The following is a 22476-nucleotide window of genomic DNA, read 5'->3' as shown; positions in this document are numbered from 1 at the left end:
GACTGCGTGGTGCTCAAAGTGGCCGATCATCGGTACGCTAAACCTAATTGGGCATATCTGGGGTGTTTACGGCTCACATTTCAACATTCTACTATTAACCTTGAAGTATGGCTGTACAGTATGGAATTGAATTTGGTTTTCTCATCGGGGCTGCGAACAAGATTTGAACTTTCAGTTGAGACTGGCTTGCGCAGTAAACCTGCGAAAATTTATCGTTCATCTCCGTAATATATATTGGGAGCCCTTGGTGAATACAAGTGTGCCTATTTCCAATCCATATGGCTACTGGAAAATAGCCATGGGTAAGTATGAATTATGGTAAGATAGGTGCAGTCACCGCTTTTGCAACGTTTGATAGGCTAGAAGTCCAACTTGCTCAATTGAGACATGTTACCCCAAACAACCACAGAAGAATGGGATCCGAAGAAAGAGACTGAGATATACCGTAACAGTGTGCCTGGCAACCAATTGACACACTGCAATGGCCTATACATGAAAGAGGTTTGGTATTTGTAGGACATTCTTTGTACAGAGCGATCAATTGAACCATCATGACATGCGTATTGTACTTCTAGCTTCCTATGCTCAGATCTCAAACAAACCGTATCTACACTATAATGCCACCAAACTGAAAAGGAGTAGCAACTTCAGCTAGAGAGCTCAATAACAGACCAAGTAACAGTCGTCAACACTGTACCCCCAATCTTTTCCATAACCCTCCGACTGGCCATATTATACCCAGCCACCTCGGTATGCGTCCATTCCCCAACCCGCTCACGAAGTACAGCATCCCCAGACTGAATAGTCCCAGCACCAAAGATCCCATCAGTAGCCATACCCCTACGCATAATCGCCTTAGACAAAAGAAGCGCAAGACCCTTCCCACGATGCTCAGGTTCAACATGCAGCGTAGCCAACGCTCCATCAACACCAAGAAAACCCCACGCAATAGGCATCTCATCATCATTCCCATCACCACTCCCACTCTCGCCCTCATTATCTATAGAGTCATCGCAATAAAGCGCCATACCAGGCATAGAAGAAAGCTGCCTCTTAGAACGGGGGATATGCGTCCGACTCTGCACAAGATCTAAATGCACATCAAGAATGCCCACCCTACCACGACGATTTCGGAACCGATAACCAGGCGGCAGGGAAAGATCAGCAAAAAGATCATCATCAGCCGGACTGCCAGACCCTTCCGTGGGAGCAAACTCGGATCTTCGGAAAAAGTACTTGTGGTAGGGTGGATTGTCGAAGCGATGGACCCGGATATTGGGTAGCGAATCACCAGCTGTGTATTTGCCCGATCGCTGTAGTAGCGCGAAGAGACCTGTATGAAGGCTTCCGATTAGGAAGGCTTGTGGGTCAGGCGCGGGGATCAGGGGTATGCCATTGTTATTATTGGCATTGTCAGAGATTGCCGAAGCCACGCGAGAGTCTGAACCTGCATTGTCCGGATCGACTGGCGCAGCTGAAGTCGGATCTCGGCTCGAGGACAGAGATGACAGGTACGGTGGCAGGAAGTGGGTTTTGACGTGAGAAAGTAGGGCCAATAGTTGCGCGCGGGCCAGGTCTAGGACGGGAGGGGGAGCTGAGAGGGTGTAAACAATGGAATTGGAACTTGAACTTGATTCCGGTGTCGCTGGGTTAATTTGGGCATGGCTGACAGCGTCGATCATTGACGTCTCCGCTTCAAGGCTGGAGTAGATTTGCATCTGGGTCTCGCGGCCGAGAAAGAGATCCACCCGCGCAGCCAGCCACGGTTTTTTAGGGTCAGGGGTTGTGCCGGCTGGGAAGGTTGCTAAGACCTTGGCGGTCGCTGATGGGTAGGCGATGCCGTGTTGGATGCGTCGGAGGAGAGTTGTGGAATACGGCAATTGGGAAACGAGTATCGGCATTATTGTTGCTGCATCGTGCTCGTAGTAGCTGCAGGACTCCATCTCTTCCGGGTACCTGGTTCAGGGGGCGAAGACTGATATCAAATGCCGACACTATGACACTATTGATCCTGAATGTTCACGGAATCGACAGGTTGACAGATTGACAGATTGACAGATTGACAGATTGACAGGTCGGCATATTCGAGTCATGACTCAGAGTACATGTGGATCGTCGGTGATCCTATCAACTGATGGGGGCCTGAGCTAAACCACGCGCGGCTAATGGGCTTCGGATCTCAGAATCTTAGTCGAATCTCAGTTAACATCGAGAACTCACTAGTCCCCCAAGTATTTGTCACTGTCGGTCAGACTCGGTCTGTGCCTGTGGCGGTGCGGCACTATCGATTTCTACGATCTACGGTCGATCTCTGTCAACTCTGCATTGGCGCCTGTGACGGAACATGGTTTTATTATGCTAGTTTCTGTAATAATCCCCCTAGGGCATTGAAGCTATCTGCAGGGACTGTGACATACTCCACTGTGACAGGACTAGCCCTGTCACTATCACAACATAAATTTTGGGATCCGAGAACTGACAAAAGAAATAGAAAGAACCAAGATTAAAGAAAATTCGTCTCTCGTCATGCGTCATGTCCTACCAGGGACTGCGCGCTCCAACCATCCAATCCTCCATAGCTAGCCATTCACTCCATCGCGCCTCGGCTACGCGAATCTCCTCCTCCGAAGGGTCACGCAGGGGCCTTAGGAAAGGGGTTTGTTCATCCGGGGAAATGTCGTATGCAGCCTTAGTTGCTGCCCAACCACTGCTTTTGGCAGTAAATAGATAATTGGCCCGCTCTTGCTTGTAGATCACCCCCACCCCAGCTTCCCAGTCACTACCGAAGAAAGTATTCATGACAGTCGGAGAGTCTTGCGCCGTGACAATGAGTCTGCGGATATAAGGCCGGAGAGAAACAAACGGCACAGAAGTAGATTGAACAGCCGGAGCGATCTCCACAGGTCGCTGGCTTGGAAGTCGGATATTGATAAAGGCGGCAACAGACAATACTGGCGGGGTATGCTGGCTATAGTCGACGAAATGGTGCACACAATTCTTATAGTGCGGGAACCAGCCAGTGGGATCGACGCGGCCAAACTCGCCGTCTGTCAGGATCGACTGTAGCTCTGGGGTCATCCCCTCATCGTGAGGACGCTCGCGCCTATCCGAGATGCGTTCAGCCTCTCGTCCGACGGATCCTGAACCAAGGGCAAAATGTCTCAGAATACTGGGTCACGGCGCAACCGGTGCGACAAGACCGGAGAAGGGAATATTGAACACTCACTTTGAGCGCGTTGCTCGCGCGAGCAGTGCTCGCGCATGTCCATATGAGAGTTTTCCCAATACTCTCTTCCTGAACCCTGCATGCTCAGTGACATGTTTGACAGTTGACATATGTTTGATGTGTATAAGGCAAATACCCAAGGCAAGTTCCTAAGAAGGATAGAGTCTGGAATTAGAATGATATATCTGGGGGAGGCGATTGGCGGCCCTTATAGCTCCGCGCTCGCGGGCTAGACGGGGAAGACCGAGCCATCAAGGGTGTCAATAAAAAAAACGATAACCTTTGAAGATCTCAAGGAACGGACTAGTTCGGTGGTGGAGAAGCGACAAGCTCTCTAGCCACAGACAGCTTGAGCCACAAAGCACTAGCCACGGTCAGCCCGAGAATGTGGCTCGTGCGCTTATCCCCATTTAGCAAGGGGTGTGGCTGTGATGACAATGCGATTGTCAACTAACCCTAACTTGGTAGTCTCCACCGTCAATCTCGTTCGTTTTAGCCTTCCAATAGTTCTTCCGCTAGTCTCGGTCTGTCTCGCCATTAAGAGATTTGAGATCTGATCTCTTGTTCGCTTGATATACTTTGGAGGCTTCGCTTAAGGCTTGACAATTACTCGCCTGAATTGCTCTGTGCGAACCTGACACTTCCCCCACTTTGCCCGACAATATAGTCTGTTACATGTACACGTAAGGTGATACTCGGGTTTAGCGGCTGACGCTCTAAGTCGGACATGTTCGGTGGATCTGATTTCACATTATGGGGGGGATCCGCGAGGCTCCAGGAAACAGGCTTTTCCATTGCATACTCGTGTGGTAATGTTGCAGGATAAAATGGAAAACGTGTGAAGCCTGATGCAAGGGGAAAGCAAAAAAACCAGAAGCAATCCGTGGCAGCAGGGATCACCCCAGCCCAATAATTTCAATCTCGTATTACACACACTATCCTCATCGGGCACGCCGACAGATCGGTGAATCGGCCCTGACGCTCAGACAGCACACTTCAGCCAATGATCGTCGCTGATTGCTGTTCATGGGGGTCCTGGAGTTCCGACTTCCTGGTTGCGACAAAATCCTATCTATCAAGATGGGACACACTAGACGACCACTAGATGCACATCTGACGTTCGGACTCCCCCGCTTCCAAATTAACCTGCGGCTGAGGGTTTCCAAATCGTGTTCCAAGTTCTTTAAATGCAGTCTCACCTCTTCTAAAGACCTGCATCTCAACACTTCAACACTCGAGCCTTTGACTCCATCGACTTGCATTCACCGGTTGCATTCACACGGTCGGAACTGGAGTTCAGGAATACACAGCCCTAACTCACACTATTCACTCCCCCCACCATGAGCTACAAGACCAACTATGAGCTCTACGTGAGTAATTTGTATACTTCCTCAACACAACATTGTACTAATATTACTTGCAGTCTCGAGGTAGCATCGATAGCAGACGCTCACCACCACCCGATGAGCTTCTCTCACCATTGGCATCGCTCTACCCGCATGTCACAGCCCTGCAGCCCAAATACGACCCCAGCAACTGCACCTTCACCGGTTATCACCACTCGGGATATTGGGCTGCCGCCTATACGGCACAGCCTATAGAGGAGCCTTTTATGTCCACGCGTCGCGGCACTGGTAAGCATCTGCCTAATTATACTTCGGTCGCATTCGATCCTAACGGTACTCTAGATGGCCTTCCATGCCGATTTGTCTCTAAACTGCGCCGACTTCTCAGCCGAGACGACTTAAAGTCCAGACGGGGATCCCGCGCCACGGCATAGACTACATCTTTTTCTTTCTCTTCGACACCACGCACACGACTTGCAACTTATCCTTCTCTTTCACCTGCCGACTTATCTGCGGCCGTTCTCTTCGAATTTAACATTCGACATTCAGGCCCAATCCTGATCTTACTTCCTTTCTTTTGTCCATCTTTGACTTTGACAGTTACTTTACAAGCGCATCTTCATTTTGTTTTCTGGGAAGCGAGCGAGGAGTTTTGGGCACATTAGCAACATATGATTTTGATTGTGATTTTGAACATGGCATTGGCATTTGCAAATATTCTATGGTTATCTCTGATGTACATAAAGGAAGTCTGTTACATATGGCATGGAAGCATGCATGGAGGATTAATACAAGTCCACGTTAACCAACAAACACCACTCCACTTTACTTCACTATCCATAAAACACCCATCTAAACCCATACTTGATTCCCCCAAACAAGGATATGACATCAACCAAGCCAATACCCATGTTGCTTCTCTCTTTAACCGGAAAACCAAACCCCGTCTTACCCGATCGGGTTAGTCGCCAACGCCCAAAAGAACACAGGGCGCAAGGCAATGACGCAACAATAGTTGCTTTTTGGACCCCAAAGCCTCGTGGATAATCCCGATACTACGGTTGCAGTGCCACACCCAGGAGTGTGTTGCGCCAGGGGTAAGGGGTAACCAAGACTATACTCCCGTTTAGGATTAACATCGCAGTCACACAAAGAGTGCTGCATTAGTCGCAAATCCCCCCAGGTTAGTCCCCATGACTCGCATTAGGCCCCTGCGCGTCGATCACCCCGGCTTCTGCCTCTGACTCGCACTCTGACTCCGACGCTGCAAACACCGACCAGTAGTGATCGTCGAATATCCGCGCTATCGGCGTGATCATTCACCTTAAAGTCGCACTTCGTACAGTACATGTACATGCACACATGTGTTATGTTATATGCACCCGCACCTACACCTGCATCAAGGTATCGCAGAACCCCCTCTGCTACCCTCTTATCATGCATTAATGGGCACGAATAACGAACCGGTTAACCCGCATAGCTGCAGGTCCCCCCTCATGATAATTCCAATAACCGTGCAGTAGTGAGGTTGAAACTTTGTTTTTTTCTTGCAGGACTATATGATACAAGGTTTGAGAGTATGCATTGGTATGCATTCTATTGGAATTGGAGTTTAGGTTTGATCGTGGTTTATGGTTTGGGCAACTCGAGGCCGTACGGGCGGTCCCATAAGGGCCGACCCGTGAATCAGCCCCGTGAAGATCATGGGTGGAGTGTTGCATGGAAGTATTTGAGATTTGGCCGGGTTTTGGGTCGGGTTTTGGGTCGATCGGTTTATGGGGTGAGGCTGGATTGGATCGTTGGTTTTACTCTACTGTATGCTTATTTGTCCCTTTTTCTGTCATTCTTATTTTGAAATTGGGTTATTGAAGCTAGTTCTTTGCTTGAGATAGGGTTCGATGAATTGGTGGAGTATTTGTTTTTATTCAAGGAAGCAGGAACCAGGGCGAGGGTATTGCTAGGAGATTTGCCGGTCGTCATTATTCACGGCCGTCAATAAGGGATGGCACGTTTTGGCTGTCCTTGACTACTGTAGCAAGGAGTGCATCTATTGAGATGATCTATTTTCCACTTTCCAGTCTATTCAATAGAATTGGATGCAGGGGATCGTTGGATTTTATTGGCTGATAGACTGTCTTGTATCTAATATATGACGACTTCGAGGTTCACCATGAAAGCGATCGTTTTAGGGGCATAGTGGCGTGCAGCCACTTGAATGACGATCATGCTACGGTATCACTGTGATGTGTCATGCCCATTGCTTTGAAGGCAATAGGATATAAGAAATAAATGAGGGTTAGTTCAATTCAGGAGTTAGCGAACTGGTATAGTACGTTATGACTAGGAGACACTTCTACAACTGCCGTAATAAGGTTGGACCGAGACCAAACGTTTGTTCGGACAGAAAGAATGGTTGAGCTATAGTGTACGAGATAGAATGTTTGAGAGAGATTCCTGACTGCCCCGCCTTACTCCTGGTATGCGATTTCCTTATCTTCCATACTCTCGCAAACGCGCCACAGTTAACTCCAGGTGGTATCACACAAGTCTTCTCGAGCCCGATCATAATTGGACTTTCCAGTATGAGTATAGCAAAGACCTGCCACTCCAGCCGCCCACATTGCACCGCATTCCCATATCACAATAGCAAGATCCCACAAGTCAATAATTTTCTGCCCGTAAGGATAAGCCAGTTCAGCAGCGAGCACGACTCCCACATATTCACTCTCAGATGGTAAGCTATCAGCCCCTTTTACAATAAGCGAGAATAGGCTTTACCAGGAGCTCTATCACGATGCGAGTCTCCGATAAAAGGTCCGAGGAAATGAGAAATTGGAGCCGTGCTTCAGCCTTGGCGAGAGGCCGCTCTCCACGTTCGACTTTAGTGCCACATGCCCTAAAGTCCTCTGATTCATACCTTTTTCGCCCCCCTACTGTTGCACTCTTTTAATCCGCAGCCGATATGGAACAAAACAGGGCTTTGCGATTCGAAGAAATCATCGTGTTGGTTGAAATACGTCAATTGTGTGACTGAATTTCACGCGCACGAGATGTGTGTATATGAAGTGAAGTTCCACATACATACATTTAAACACCAGCTCAGCTCACAGAGCCACACTGATCGGCCAAAAGGGACGATAGAAAGCCGGCACTTCTGAAGCAAAACCATACGCAGTCAAAAAAGCATAGGCTTTTATTACTCCGGTAGGCGGTCTTGACAATTTTGAGATAACAGCGTAGTAGTTGACAACAACCACTGAAGTTCCCTTGACCCGGGTAGCTTCAAAAACGCCACCGGGAAGGGTGATACAATACTCCAATATGTTGAGTACTCACTATATAGCTTACTCCAGATCGTAAATATCCTGTATGATGTCATACTGCATGTCTTACATACCAACTATATCTTTGTTCGGAGTTACCTCCCGGAGTCGCGACGCGTCACAGCGAATCATAGACCTCTCGAAGCAAAGGTATTGAGGACAGACCTCTATTTGGGACCTTGAATGGAGCTAATATGAGGTCGTACATGCGTTATACCTACTTATCAATTGGGGAACGCCGACTGCAAGGTAAATGAGCGTGAACATGATTCTGTGGGTTGTCTTCCTTGCCCTCCAGGCTGTCTCGAAGAACTTTGCAACACCTGCCGTACTCCGCGGGCTCACTGGCTCCACAGAAGCCTGTGTTGATCCTCCATGATTGTCACCAGCATGTGGTATAAACGAAGTGAGTGACCCTTTCAATTCGGTCTTTGGTATCCCTCCCCAGGCCTGGGTATCATGGGTGGCGGTGTCCTCGGTCACGGAATCGAACAAATTTAAATTCCTTTCTTCAGCTGCAAATATGAGTTCATCATTATTGGGGCTCTATGCATCTTCTGAGGGATTGTTATGCTAGTGGTACTCCCTGATTCATCACTGATGACTCGATATCTTATGCCGTCAAACCGGACGATCACGGTTGATCGGCTACGAGAGAACCAGACTGGTATTGAAAACTGGCACTTCAAAATGCATCACTTTATAGAATCATTGACCGATGTCAAGGTTCTATCATTCTTTCTTATCGAACCTTTTGCAAGCTATTGTGAACGAGGAATCACCAACCTCGGCACTATGGTTGTGAAAGGGTTTGGCTTTTCAACATGTAAACCTTTGTTTCATCGCAAAAAGTCGACTCGTGCGTTACTGACAACCGGCAGTGGGAACTACTCGGCTTCAGATTCCTTACAGGATCTTCATCTCGATCATGATCCTTTCTTGTCTGATAGTTTAAATGAAGTTTGCCATTCATACTGCTCTAGAATATTATTCCACTGAGCCGAGAGATATCAAATGCCGAAAGTCTATATGGTCAACCCTAGACTTTCTAGGCAGGCGCCAATAAAATCCCTCAATTACCGCGCATCACATCCGCGCCAAACTCTGTGGACCCCACACCCCCCCAACTTCCCCAGACTTCAACCAACAACCCTCAACAATGTCTGATTTTACACCCGGGGATGATCGCGACTCTGTTCAAAAGTATCAGTGCTCAGTGTGTTTGAAACGATACAAACGGCGTGAACATCTATTTCGCCACTTCAGCTCTCATACTTCACAGCGGCCCTACCAATGCACATCCTGCGACAGCGCCTTTCAACGAGCTGACGTGCTGAAACGACACTTGAGGACCTGTGATGGTGGAAACTCCAGATCAAATCCCCGAAGACGCGCCTGCGATCGTTGCGTACGGCAGAAAAAGGCATGTAGCTCGCATCAACCATGCCTGAGTTGCGCCAAGAGAGGCGTTGCATGCTGGTATCCGACCAACCCGGGGCCTTCACTACAGTCAATCCTTCCTGATCAAAAGAAGTCCTCTAATACTGAGAGCATCGGTAGTCAGTCAATGGATAATACTACATCGAATATTACGATGCCGTGGGGCCTAGCCCCTGAAGATCTATCAATATTGGGGACGAGTCCCGTTGATACTCTATTCGATCCATGTCCGCCTCAAAAGCCAAGTCCAACTTGGCAGGATCTGTTGAATTTAAGTCCAGGCAGCCATGCGGTATCTGAGGCTTCGATGTCGAATAATGGAAGTCGGAACTCATTGCATTTTCTGGACAAATTCACCAGCAACACTGGCCTAGTCATGAGTTTTGATTGTGGCACACACGAACAAAGGGAACAAGTGGCTGCCAGCATAGAGCAGGAAATCCTGTCTCAAGTCCCGCAAGCAACTGCATCCGGCTTTAATATACTGCCAGACTTTGGCTCAGTCGTCCCATCTTCTTCAATACTGGATGATGCCGTTGATGACAGTCCGAAGGATGATTTCCCGCTGACCTGGTTGAATGATCCACTTTCGTTGAAAACACATGAGATTCTTCTCTTAATTGAAGAAGTGGTAACTATAAAGCCACGAAATAGTTCTGTCACGTTGGATTGGTCCCCAACATTGAAAGATGCATGCTTGCAATTCTTTTCACCCCCGAATCTGAGGAGATTCTTGGGATTTTACTGGGCGATCTGGCATCCTAATGTCAACTTTGTCCACCGACCTACATTCGATCCACTAGCAGCGAAGCCAACAGTATTGGCAGCAATGGCTTTAATCGGCAAGTTTTACTCCCACATGATAGTTCCACGAACTGACTTTTCCAAGGTGCCTGTGTCTCACCCGATATGCCAGACAATGAAGATGCACGGACTTGGCTCAACTGCGTTGAAGAGATGGTCTTTATCGATGACGATTTCAACAGTGAACTGAGCTACTCACACTCTGGTAGCATGTCAAATCAAAAGCGAAAGATACAAGCGTTGCAGGCCGCTTATATAGTGTGTCTCTACCAGAACTGGGAGGGCACGGATGCGAGTAAACGCCGCATTCGACGCTATCGCTTTGCGACTCTTGTTTCTGTCAGTGCTTTTTATTTTTTTTCCTTTCCGGGATAATGCTAACTTAGCAAAGACTGCACGCGATATTGGTATTGCAACGGCAAGACATCAAAACTACAGCGAAAAAGGGCGACCTGAGTTTGAATGGAGAGAATTTGCAGCTAGAGAGGAGCTTATACGGTAATTTTGAATCTGACACCGAGAGAAAAAAATTTGAACTGGCTCTGACAGAATCAAGCGTCTTTACTTGGATATTCCTACTCGATACGGCATTTGTCATTTTCAACAACCTACCGCCACGTATGGTCATAAAAGAGATGAGAATGCACATGGCAATGCCAGAAACCTGCTTCCAAGCCACGACAGCAGACCAATGCCACCAGCAAATCCAGTATTCATTGCCTGTTCAAAGCTTGTACTGGAAATTCTCATTTCGCGGGGCATTTGAATCCCTGTGCAGAGACGACCTCTCCCTTGAGGTGCGTCACATGGTATCTTCTCTCGGTCCATTGGTTCTGTTCGCATTAGCCTCTGGTGAGTTTTTCTCACAAGCCCATGGTGATCACATCCGCTAATAGCTAGTGCGTCAGCAATACACTCTCAAATATTCCAATTCCGCAGCGCAGTAGGAAGTTTCCAGCTCCTAGCTCCGATCAGTAACGCCCTTAGCAACTGGCGTGATATCTGGCAGACGTTCTCATTGACATCTTGTCGAGGGGTGCTTCCGTTTATCACCATAGAAGACATCAACATTCAACCCGAGCATCTATGGAGAAGGATGGGGTTCTACCGCTACGCACCTGAGTACTGGCTTTTGGCAAATTTGATGGCAGACCGACTTGCCGTACTCGGTACTTCCCAGCCAGAGAGTGAATTGGAGCTACTTGATGAAGGTCCGATTGATCCAATTTTGAATCATTATGATCAGACCAGCATGCGGCAAGTCAATGATCTCATTATGGGATTTCAGACATTTCAGATTTGATCCTCGCTGCAAGATGCGGCAGGTTTGACCGTATTGTTAGATACATGACTAGTTCTGTGGTCGTTAGTGTCGAATGTATAAACCTTTGACTCAAGTTCCTCTGGCTCTCCCCCATGAAGGTACTGTTGCCTGTCTCGATAGCTATGGAGCTATCGTTGTTTGTAGTGACTCATGCTCCTTAGATGTAGGCTTACTACAATGCCTAGAGTGTTTGGTTTGACGGCCAAGCCGACTATCAGTGGCTTGGCAGCGACTAATCAGAATCTTACCCAAAAACGGTTTTGTTGTGTCCGCGCTCGTAACGCATCGACGGAAAAATCTACAAAGTGGCTTCAAGATCGCCCCGTTCTATGCGTGGCAAGCTGAAGACTGGCACGTCACTTGCTTTCTTATTGGGATATTTTTTTTTTCAGGCAGTCTCAAGAAACTACTCTTTAAGATTGAATGCATGTTTGAGTCGCTGTACGGTATAGGAATTTTCTTATAGATTGAGCCAGCATGCAGTTGGTTATAAGTACTACCTTTGTCTTACTGGGCTCATTCTCGTTTTGTGTAGCTCAAGCGACAAAAATTGAGACATGTACAAACAGGTATTCTCAATTTTTCAAAAGAGCTTCACCTCCTGCAGTCTCTCATAATTTTGAGTAAACACACTGCTATTGCTGAAACCACACAGAGCTGAAGTAAAGGCCAGTAGTCCGGCGAGGATGGGAATTCACTAGTAGCAAGTTGCGTTAGAGATTGCTTTATCTCCAGTGGAGTTGAACAGAAACTCACTCGTCCTTTTCAAAAGAGCTTGGAAGAAATCCAGCTTCGCGCATTGATTCAAGCCTGAGGGACTCATCGTCTCTCCAGTCGATTCTTGAAGCGTCGGCGACCGCATCGTGAGGTTCGTCGAAGTCATTGTTGCGATTCGATCTGGAGTGGACGGCGGCTGATCTGACTGAAGGGTCGTTTGATGGTGGTGGTGAAAAACCCGTCTGACTTGCAGATTCGAGGGTGGCGCCGGTCTCGAAGTTTTGCACAGATCTCACTTTTATAGTTGCGGATGTGGCAGGAAGACTCAAAAACAGCACAAAAAGCACTCTAAACAAGAGGTGGAAATGCATATCGCTAAAACACAATCGATTGCGAAGTCTTTCCCTCAAGAGTAATTGAGAAATGTCTTGGCTTTGTAGCGGTACAATTCTGCGAGTAGCTCGTTGAGCTTGTATTAAATTGAAGGAGGAGGAGTTACAATTTTGAGGGCAATTAAGTCCTATAGGGCTTTCCTTCTCTACGGTACTAACATTAAGATTCTCAAACTTAAGCCGGTTAGGCTTAGACCAGGATTGAGGATCCTTGGCGCTTATTAGAAGATAACGTCCGATGGTGGCTGGGGGGTTTGCTTGGCATGGAGTTAAGCACCGTTTGTCGGAGATGCTGACAGCGGAAATGCTTGGCAAAGGGTCTCAATCATGGTACTCAATGGGATCCCTAGATGACGCTGGGTTGTTCAAATCATGTAAATCTTGCAGAATTACAATTTGAATGTCGAATAATCAAGCATGTTTCAATTCCTGGGTTGTTCCATCTGTTTCCTGGCCTCAGATAACTGCTTCTATTTTCATTCTAAGACATTTCAATAGCGCCCGGACAAGCCCAGCTAGTTTAGTCTGTCAAACCTAACGAGGTTGCCGACTAATCGGCACTTTGCGTGAGACCCGCAGATCGCCATCGTTTAAAGGGTTTTATCTTAGCTTGACGTTTTCTAGAACCCAAAGAAAGATGTCGATCGTGGCTGAGGAAGGCAGCAACATTTCACAATTAGTATTGATGCAGGTGGCTGACAGGCCAAGGTCTCCACAGCGGATTTCTGTCCATCATACCACAGAGCCAAGCTCACGGTCAATTCCGCACAAGGCTTACAAATGCACATTCCTATAGATCAAAACTGCAGATTTCGTTTTCGTTTAGATTAGACCCCAGGCAACCAAATATCGGCCTTCCATGGGTCTTATTTGGTTCTTATTCTAGCCACGCGTCCAACACTCACCTATTCGCCTTTCCATACTTGGCAAGGGTCTTTCTTGCTTAGTTCCCGGGGGGCTTAGACAGGCTCGTCTAAGCCCCTTTGGTCCATTGATACTCGTTAGTTATGGGTCTTTGCTTACATCTTGGCCATGGCAGAGACACCGTATGTGATGAGACACCTGGCGGTGGGGCTGAATATTCATGGATGTCGACATTAAGTCTATATAATCCTGCACATTATTGCTTACAGGGACGTCGATCATACTTTGAACGATAAGACGAAGTATAATATCTGGGATGAAGAAGCCGACCTTGTCCTTTACTATTCTGTCCTTGCTTGCATTGATTGTGCCGATACCGGCTGTTGGATGTCAGTATACGGCGTGTCTCAAGAGTGTCAGCTAAACATAAGCCTGACTGTTTCTTACAGTAGATCCGGTGTCCTTTCGTTTCATCGATCCAGTCCTCTCTCCGCTGAATGCCACAAAGAAATTTAGTATCACAGCGGGGATTGAGACATACAACCAGACCATCAACTTCGTTTTAGAAAACAATGATGATCTTGTATCACAAGACGTGCAGATTCGGTATCCCGGTATCCATGGACAAGCCAATGATGAAGGTACCCTGTCGAGCACTCAAGTTCGGTTTACAAGAGGATCAGTCTGGACGCAGAACGCTTATAGTGGGAGTCGGGATAACGTTGGATGGGCACGGCTTGCCGTGATCCAGGACGGAGATACCCTGCTCTTCGATGGTGCATTCACGATGATGGGTTCGCAATACGCCATCGAGCTTGAGACTCTCGACGATGGATCAACTGCGATCATAGCCCACGAACATGAATCGGCATTTTCATCTGGTAGCGGATCGTCACTCCCTTTGCTCTGCTCAGCTTCACCCGCGACACACTTGCATAAACGACAGAGCTGGAATGACTGGGGCAACGAGGATCTCACGTCAACGATCGGCAGTACTTCTGGCTGTCCGGATACGAGAGAGATTGCCAACATTGGAATCATGACGGATTGCACTTACACTGCAGGCTTCAACTCCACCGATTCTGCCCATCGATATATCTTGAACATGGTCAACACGGCCTCCGTGGTATTTGAAAACAGTTTCAATATCTCTCTTGCAGTACAGAATTTGACAATTAGTGACTCTGAATGCCCGAGCAGTACCTCGGACACGACTGCATGGAACGTCCTATGCTCTCAGGGAGATCTCAACACGCGCCTTCAGGACTTTTCAACATGGAGGAGCTCCTTGAACGATCAAAATGCATACTGGACCTTGTTGACTGGGTGCTCGGTTTCTGCTGGAGAGATTGGTGTGTCGTGGATTGGAGCACTATGCAACACGGGCTCTGGGTCGAGCAATGGTGGAGCCAGTGCCAATGTCGTTGCCCGAACGCAGAATGAGTGGCAGGTCTTTGCGTAAGTCACAATACCAATTGAACACAAGGTGGCAATATCTTTGGCTGACAGAAATAGTCACGAGTCGGCCCATACATTCGGAGCAGTCCACGACTGCACTTCAAGTACTTGCGGAAGTGACTCGACACAATGCTGCGCCCTCTCATCGAATACCTGTGATGCCGGTGGACAGTACCTCATGAACCCCGTATCTGGATCGGGTATGACACGCTTTTCACCCTGCACGATCGGAAACGTCTGTTCAAGGCTTGGCTCTGGGCGAGTTGATGGGCGCTGCTTGGTGGAATCTCGTGCCGGCAATACAACTGGTACGAATGGGCAGTGCGGCAATGGTATTGTTGAAGCCGGCGAGGCATGCGATTGTGGAAATGGTGCCTGCAGCGAACAAGAGTCTCGCTGCTGCGACTCTGTGACATGCCAGTTGCGATCAGGAGATGGATGTGGTCAGACTGATGATGGCGATTCTGGCAATACTGGCAACAATGGCAACACCGGAGGAGGGACCCGGGGAAATGGCCAACCGAGTGATGATGTCTCATCCTGGGTTCAGAATCATCTTCCGTTGGTTATTGGGCTTTCTGCTGGTATTGGCGGTGCTTTGTTACTGCTCATACTTGGATGCTTGATTTGTTCCTGTAGGCGCAGCCGCAGGCAACCAGTGGCCAATATCAAGCCTGTTGCGATGCCTCCACCTCGATATATTCCACCGCCTCAATATGCTTGAAAATGAATCGTTCTGTTGTGTATGCCTCCTTGCTTGGCTGACCTTCTGATCTTCCCCCACCTCCACTCCGCTGCCCACTTCGTCCGCGATTTTCCACAACCAACTCCGACACCAGAGGATAATCGACATCATTCAGGTTACATTCAGAACTTTCAAATGTAGGAGGAGGGTATGTATGTATATATATATATATATAGGAGAAGGCGTTTCCATCCAGTTATACAAAGAGTAGCAAACAATACCCAAGAACAAAGCCTAGCTCAAACATCACCATCAGTACGACCAAAATGCAGCCACTCACAGTGCTGTTGGGGGCGGCCATCGCTGCAATCCTTCTTTTTCGTGTATTGAAGATCGGGCGACGACCAGCAAACTATCCTCCGGGTCCGCCAACTTGGCCTCTGCTGGGAAACATACACCAGGTTAGTAGACTTAGATTCGAACAACGATACTGGCTGACATATACATATCAAGATGCCCTCTCAGAATGCACATGTCCAATTTGAAAAATGGGCACGAGAATACGGCCCAATCTATAGTCTCATTCTGGGAACAAAGTGTCTGATTGTGCTCTCAAGCGACGAGGCAGTCAAAGAGCTTCTCGACAAACGAAGTGGTCTATACTCGCATCGACCGGAAATGTACATTGGCCAGACGCTGTGCAGTGGTAACCTGCGGCTTTTGATGATGGTATGTCATGGGTCACACCTACAAGTATGAAGACTGCAGCTAACAAATTACTTCAAGGGGTATGGACCGACATGGCGCGGGGTAAGGTAGAGAATGCAATTCTTGATAGAGCCAATGCTAACAAGACACTAGTTCCGTAAGATGGTACACGGTTTACTGAATGTCACCACGTCCAAGAAATACGTACCATACCAGATGCTGGAGAACCGACAGATGTTATATGAGCTCCTCACCACACCAGAAGGATTCCTTAAACACATTCGTCGATACTCCAATGCCCTTACAACTACCATGGTGTTCGGGTGGCGCACACCTACATATGAGGATGAGAAGATGGTTCAACTGTTCAACGGCTTTTCTGAATTCGCAGAAATCAACCAAACTGGAACAGCGGCATTCATCGACTTCTTCCCATGGCTGCGACACCTTCCCGACGTTTTGCTTCCAGCACAGAAGAAAGCGAAAGAACTTCATAAGCAGGAAAAGGCGCTATACTTAGGTCACTGGCTACGCGCCAAACAGGAGAGTCGACAAAACACGATCAATCCCTGTTTCTGCGCGGGAATGTACGAGGCCCAGAAAGAAGATGGGTTTAGCGATGATCAAGCTGCCTACATCTCAGGAACCCTCCTTGAAGCCGGTTCAGATACCACGTCAAGCACATTGTATGCCTTTGTCCAAGCAATGCTCCTATTCCCCGATGTTCAACGAAAGGCCCAAAAAGAGATTGAGCTTGTGGTTGGACCGAATCGCCTCCCACTCATGGAAGATTTGTCTGAACTACAGTATGTACGAGCATGTATGAAAGAAACAGTCCGATGGATGCCAACCACTATCCTCGGCGCTGTCCCGCATGCTGTCACTCAAGATGATGAGTACAAGGGATACTTTATCCCCCGGGGTGCCGGAGTCCTCAACAATGTCTGGGGTATTCACATGGACCCCAAGCGCCACCCAAGCCCGCGAACCTTCAATCCCGACCGATACCTTGACGACCGGCAGAGTTTCGGCGATGCAGCAGCCAACCCCGACCCCTCAAAGCGGGATGTATTCACCTTTGGTGCGGGGAGGCGCATCTGTCCAGGGATCCACGTTGCCGAGCGTAGCCTGTTTCTTGGCATGTCGCGGATCCTATGGGCATTCGATATTGCGCCTGACGTGGACGGTAAGGGGAGTCCGATCTTGCCTGATCCGAATCGGCTGACGCAGGGGTTTGTTTGTATGCCTGAGGAGTTCCCGGCGAGGATTACTGCACGGTCGAAAGAGAGAGCCGAGTTGATTGAGATTGAGTGGAGGGATGCGGAGAGAGAGTGCTTGGATCCCAAGACGGGGCAGTGGATGCAGTCGCCTGTTTACGCTTAAGTCGATGAATATATCGCTTCTCCTTTGGCCTTCTGATTTGAGCATGACTTAAATGAGGCAATAACCCGCCAAGTCTTGGCTATTGAATCGGCAAATGTCGGTCAGATGCGATCACTTCTCTAATCAAGATGATGATAGCCATGCAAGACTTCATTCCTTATGACACATGATGCTTCATTTGCATGAGCGCGTGTTCATCCAGAAAAATTGAATAGCCAGATTGAGAGATTATAGTCACTGCCTGTACGACCTAGTTTGAAGAGTCGATGGAAGAAAGGGTGCATTGATGCCAATACTCAAGCATATACCATGTTTACCATGTTCTTCGGGTAGCCCTGCAGCCTGGCACGAGCGTAGGGCTGGGGTGGGTCTTCTTTGCTGCCGGCAAATCAGTTCATCGGCTTCCATAGTGGTGTTGCACAAAGATACGTCGATGTCCGTTGGCATTTGTGACCCTTGCAAGCTGCTGAGCCTGAAGCCCTGTTTGCATGACATAACTTGCAAAGATGTCTGGCGGAGATCAAGAACAGGTTGAAGAAAATAAACAATAAATACAAGCCCCAGGCGACCTTGTCATAGATCTTCTTGCGCCACACCTTCAGCTCCCATCATCGTTTAGTTACTGACATCACATATCACCATACGAAAAATAGGACGAGTGCCTTGCATCCGCCACTTCAATGTAACTTCTTTCACATGTTCCATCCGATACCCATGCTTCTATCATTCATTGTGATGACTTCGGTCGTCTCAACATTCAAGTTCAAAATCGACACGAATACCACCGAGATGGGAAAGAAGACACCCTCTTGTGTAAGGGAACGCACCCATCTCGTCGGTTACGAAACTAACGAATAAACTCATCAAGCAGATAGAGGGGATTGACGCCATCACCTATCTGCACAGACTCCTAAACCGATGGGGAACGAATCACCTGACCGACGAAGACCTAGCTCGTTCTTTATCAGCAATGCAACAGAACTGTCCAGATTTCGACGTTGATACCTGGAAGATTTTGTGCGAAGTACAGTGCTACGCGAGCAGGTCACGAGGGGGTGGGTCAAATTGCCTCTTGGGTTTGGATGTATGGGAAACACCTTGTCCGGGGCCTAGTATTTCAGAGGTCCTTTGATTTGGATTGTGAGCTAGATTATTTTGGATCGACATGTGGAGTGGAATGTCACGATCAACAAAATACTGCCTCGGGATCAAAGGCCTCGGGATCGAAGCTTGGCTGCCACCTTGCTGCACGGATAGAAATTGCACAAGCCATGCAGATTTAGATAACTAGGCAGGGAATTATCACTGCCATATGCTCTCGTAAGAGGCGGCAGAGTGATATGAGCAATATAATTTGGCGAACGGCATGTTGTGCTTGTCGGGCCGATCAATGGCAGATGCCAATTTACAATCCTGGCAAGTCCTGAGATATAAATGTGAGCGTAGTCCCTTTGTGATTTTGTACTTTTCCTCACAATATTTCTTTTTTCATATTGACTCTGCTGATTGCCAATCAACAGCGACCGAGTAACTCTGATAGACAAATGTTACCGACGTAGTGTTGAGGAGCAACATACAATGACAAGTTCTCAAGCTTGTCACGTCCAGTTGCATCCTGAAGGCTTAGTCGGGGAAGCATGATTTCCTCTATGTCTCTTAACATCTCAGCTGATGCAGCGTGTCGTCTTCTTTGCCGACTGGTTCCTAAGAGGACAGAATCAAGTGTCAGAGATGGTTGTGCCTTTCATCAGGACGAATATGACCTCAAGTATTCTAATGCGCTAGCTAAAACTGGTTCTGCGGACTGTGTATATGGTCTGTTTCACTTATGATGTGCTGTGCACGAACAGAAACCAAGCAGGGAGACGGTACTTCCTTCACACCGACAGGGAAAAAAAAGCATGTCCACATTTCTACCGGACATCTCACGGGGACCGTCGTCCCAACCCGCTGTGACGCTCCAGCAGGCGACAGAATTTTCAAAATTGCATCGGGATTTAATTGAACGGGCAAACCGGCATAGAAGAGAACAATTGGAAAAGAAAAATGCCTCAGGTATAAAATGGCGCATAGTAGAGCCAAGTGGGGGCACGTCACCTATGGCAGCTCGGCAGCTCTCGCGGGTCCGATCGGTGTTTTCATTCACGCGATGATTGGAGTATGGTGGAGCTTAATTTTCCTTAATTCTGCTTATCTCCTTGCACTGTGATTTGAAGCTCTGATGCCGAGGGAAAAAGAAGATTCAACTGAATATTGGAGAGTGGCGGTATAGATCATGGTTGCCTACCAGAGTACTGCAGGTTGAATAAGATTGTGGTGAAACAACTCCAATTTTCGAGGCTCCTGCGCATTGGAAATGGTACAAGTGCGACGCCACCTAAGCGAGGTGCAGCACAGCCACCTCCAGATGCAGATGTGACTATGGATGACATGGTTGGCTTGTGTGTCTCAGGCGTGCATTAGCATCCATCTACGATTTTCACCAGCCCCATGGTGGAACGGGCGTTGCGACTGCCGAGTTAAGTGATATATTGAACAGGTACTCGATTCAAGGAGTTGGCTGTTCCATGTTTCATGTTCCAGCGTTCGGTCTGGAAACGAGTCCGAAAAATAGAGCACCGGGTAGCCGAAATGTATGAGGCATTTGTCGCCAAGATCTAGCACCGATCAGGCAGCCCGGAGGCATTGCCAGCTGGTCTCTTTTGCTATGACCTGGTACCTGGGAAATTGTTTCCTGGGGATTTGGCGGTGTCAATCTCCGCTTTGCTGTGTAGTTCAAGTGAAAAATTTGTCTACCGAGGTGGGAAAATCCCTCATACCTCTAAGAAATTGGTTCCCGGAGTACTTTTCCACGAGGCTAGTGCTGGCTATAGACTGTTTCCTCTTAGTATCTTGTCTCCATAGGACCCATAGTCCATTTTACTGTGGTAGTAGCTTGATCCACGCCCGTGCCTATGCAGAAAGTACCTCATACCCTGCAGCCATTCTACTCTGGCCCAAGCTCCCACAACGGAGTGGACAAAAAGGGTTCCGTCTTTTGCATGCATGAGCTAGTCCCACCCAGTCGATCCTGTGGCTGTGAGTCGAATCATATTGCGAACCCAAGTTTCTCGCGACACACAGAAATAAGGGGAAATCCCGTGTCATCCTATGTCATAGTCCTCAATCCCACCTTAGGCCGTCGGGAAGGGTATAAAGACCGGCCCCGTCCACCATGTTACACTCTCATCTTAACGAGGGATGCTTATCGACGGTCAAAAGTGGGCTTGTGAAGCTTGCATCCGAGGCCACCGTGTGACCAGCTGCAAACATCATGGTGAGTCCAAACCCCACATATATAGTCTTCCTCCATACCCTCATCGCCAACACCCTCATCTAACAATTCCCCCAGATCGACCATTAATTCGCATAAAACGTAAAGGCCGGCCCTTTGCAACGTGCACAATCTGCAATGCAACACCCTGCACAGCTCCAACCGAGCACGCGCGCGCAAAACGCGACGCAGAGCTCAAATGTTCAAAAGTAACGCAAACACAAAATATCAGCCTCGGAAGCCATATCTTCGGCACATGAAACATGAATAGAAGAAATTTTCGCAGTCGATATGGTGCTGATGCTGTGTGCTTCTTTTTTTCTAGAAAGCCCCGAACGGGAGACTTTATCCGCGGCATCATAACACGACCGGTTTCCTTCCTATAGCGCCTCGTCCTGGCCCCGGTCCCGGTGGGAGGGCTTCGTCGGTTTCCACCATGTCGAATACCGCCCCGGCTGTCGTCGCCAAGTCCAAGTCCAAGTCGGCGTCGGGTTCTCGATCGGGGTCCATCTCGGCTTCGGGTCGGCCTTCTCGGGCTGGGTCGTCGGCTTCTTTGGAGGCTCAGGGTACTGTTGCTCGTTATTATGATGCTGCTGGAGCGGGAGAGTGGTCGGGTTCTGAGGCGTCGACGTCTGGGTCTGTATTTGGTGCTGAGGGCTCCTCTCAACAGCGCGGTTCTTCCCAAGAGGTGGGTTTGGCTGCGTCGAGCGAGACTGTCGTGGCTGGACTTGGCTCTGGATCTCAGATGCCACTTTCAAACTCCGCGCCTAGCTCCTTGGCTGACTATCCCGCTGTTTCGGGAGCCCTTTTCGATCCGGCATTCTCTCTCCTTCCTTCTTCGTCAGCGGTTTCCAATGCACAGCTTGTGCAGGCAATGCCGTTGGTTAGTCCGCTCGAAGGGGCGAACCCCTTTGAATTCCCGCTGGACCCTGCGCTGGCGCTAGGAGATATCGGGTTGGATTCTTTGGATGATGTGGATATGAGTATGGATTTGGATTTGCCACCTGTTGAAGAGGGCTTTCATGTTGAGGATTGGTCGAGGTATATGTGGTCGCCTGAGACTGGGTTTGAACATTTAGATATGGGGACTACTGGGCCTGTGCTTCGATAACACGAGTGGTTTGGTTTGCGAGCCAGTCGAATGAAATTCGCATGATAATTTATGATTTTGATTCATTGTTCGCTCATAACGGATGGAGGGGGGTGATCAAACGCGAAGGGAGAAGGTGGCAGTCCCTGATCTCGGGCTTCGGGCTACACTAGTGTCAGAGTCCATGGTCTTATTGAATAATTGCAGTTTGGCGGAAATAAATGGAGCAGAATGAAGTTTCTTATGCTATATCCAAGACTCGCGAATGGATGCCAAGCACGAATGCCCCCAATGCTCCTTGCTGATGCAAACACGAAAGAGAATGGCACTTATAACGCCGACTGTACAAAGGTGGAGAATATCAACATCAAATTCTCATCCAAACGCACGAGAATTTACCGCG

General features: G+C 48.4%; 7 protein-coding genes across 7 annotated transcripts; 5 read left to right on the top strand and 2 right to left on the bottom strand.

Moving 5' to 3' along the window:
• Positions 1–647: 647 nt before the first annotated feature.
• Positions 648–1943, bottom strand: N7508_005432 (uncharacterized protein; the record flags this gene model as incomplete). The annotated part of the gene is made up of 1 exon (XM_058463498.1): positions 648–1943. One exon carries the CDS (start codon positions 1941–1943, stop codon positions 648–650), a length of 1296 nt encoding a protein of 431 aa, XP_058319976.1.
• Positions 1944–2538: 595 nt separating this feature from the next.
• N7508_005431 (uncharacterized protein) lies at positions 2539–3320 on the bottom strand (the record flags this gene model as incomplete). The annotated part of the gene is made up of 2 exons (XM_058463497.1): positions 2539–3140; positions 3227–3320. The coding sequence occupies 2 exons, from the start codon at positions 3318–3320 to the stop codon at positions 2539–2541; spliced, it is 696 nt and encodes a 231-aa protein (XP_058319975.1).
• A 1246-nt stretch (positions 3321–4566) lies between these two features.
• N7508_005430 (uncharacterized protein) lies at positions 4567–5006 on the top strand (the record flags this gene model as incomplete). The annotated part of the gene is made up of 2 exons (XM_058463496.1): positions 4567–4596; positions 4650–5006. 2 exons carry the CDS (start codon positions 4567–4569, stop codon positions 5004–5006), a joined length of 387 nt encoding a protein of 128 aa, XP_058319974.1.
• A 4636-nt stretch (positions 5007–9642) lies between these two features.
• On the top strand, positions 9643–11442 carry N7508_005429 (putative C2H2 transcription factor; the record flags this gene model as incomplete). The annotated part of the gene is made up of 5 exons (XM_058463495.1): positions 9643–10177; positions 10225–10478; positions 10531–10637; positions 10696–10991; positions 11048–11442. 5 exons carry the CDS (start codon positions 9643–9645, stop codon positions 11440–11442), a joined length of 1587 nt encoding a protein of 528 aa, XP_058319973.1.
• Positions 11443–13604: 2162 nt separating this feature from the next.
• On the top strand, positions 13605–15307 carry N7508_005428 (uncharacterized protein; the record flags this gene model as incomplete). The annotated part of the gene is made up of 5 exons (XM_058463494.1): positions 13605–13618; positions 13706–13818; positions 13886–14894; positions 14952–15094; positions 15141–15307. The coding sequence occupies 5 exons, from the start codon at positions 13605–13607 to the stop codon at positions 15305–15307; spliced, it is 1446 nt and encodes a 481-aa protein (XP_058319972.1).
• A 598-nt stretch (positions 15308–15905) lies between these two features.
• On the top strand, positions 15906–17670 carry N7508_005427 (cytochrome P450; the record flags this gene model as incomplete). Its single annotated transcript, XM_058463493.1, has 4 exons — positions 15906–16040; positions 16093–16308; positions 16366–16389; positions 16441–17670. The coding sequence occupies 4 exons, from the start codon at positions 15906–15908 to the stop codon at positions 17668–17670; spliced, it is 1605 nt and encodes a 534-aa protein (XP_058319971.1).
• Positions 17671–20910: 3240 nt separating this feature from the next.
• N7508_005426 (uncharacterized protein) lies at positions 20911–22094 on the top strand (the record flags this gene model as incomplete). Its single annotated transcript, XM_058463492.1, has 2 exons — positions 20911–21192; positions 21309–22094. 2 exons carry the CDS (start codon positions 20911–20913, stop codon positions 22092–22094), a joined length of 1068 nt encoding a protein of 355 aa, XP_058319970.1.
• Between the last annotated feature and the right edge of the window lie 382 nt (positions 22095–22476).

Source organism: Penicillium antarcticum (assembly GCF_028974205.1).
Source record: "Penicillium antarcticum strain IBT 31339 chromosome Unknown utg000005l_segment0_segment0, whole genome shotgun sequence".
Taxonomy (NCBI): Eukaryota; Fungi; Ascomycota; class Eurotiomycetes; order Eurotiales; family Aspergillaceae; genus Penicillium; species Penicillium antarcticum.
The sequence above is the reverse complement of the archived record's forward strand: the minus strand, read 5'-3'. Positions and strand labels throughout refer to the sequence as shown.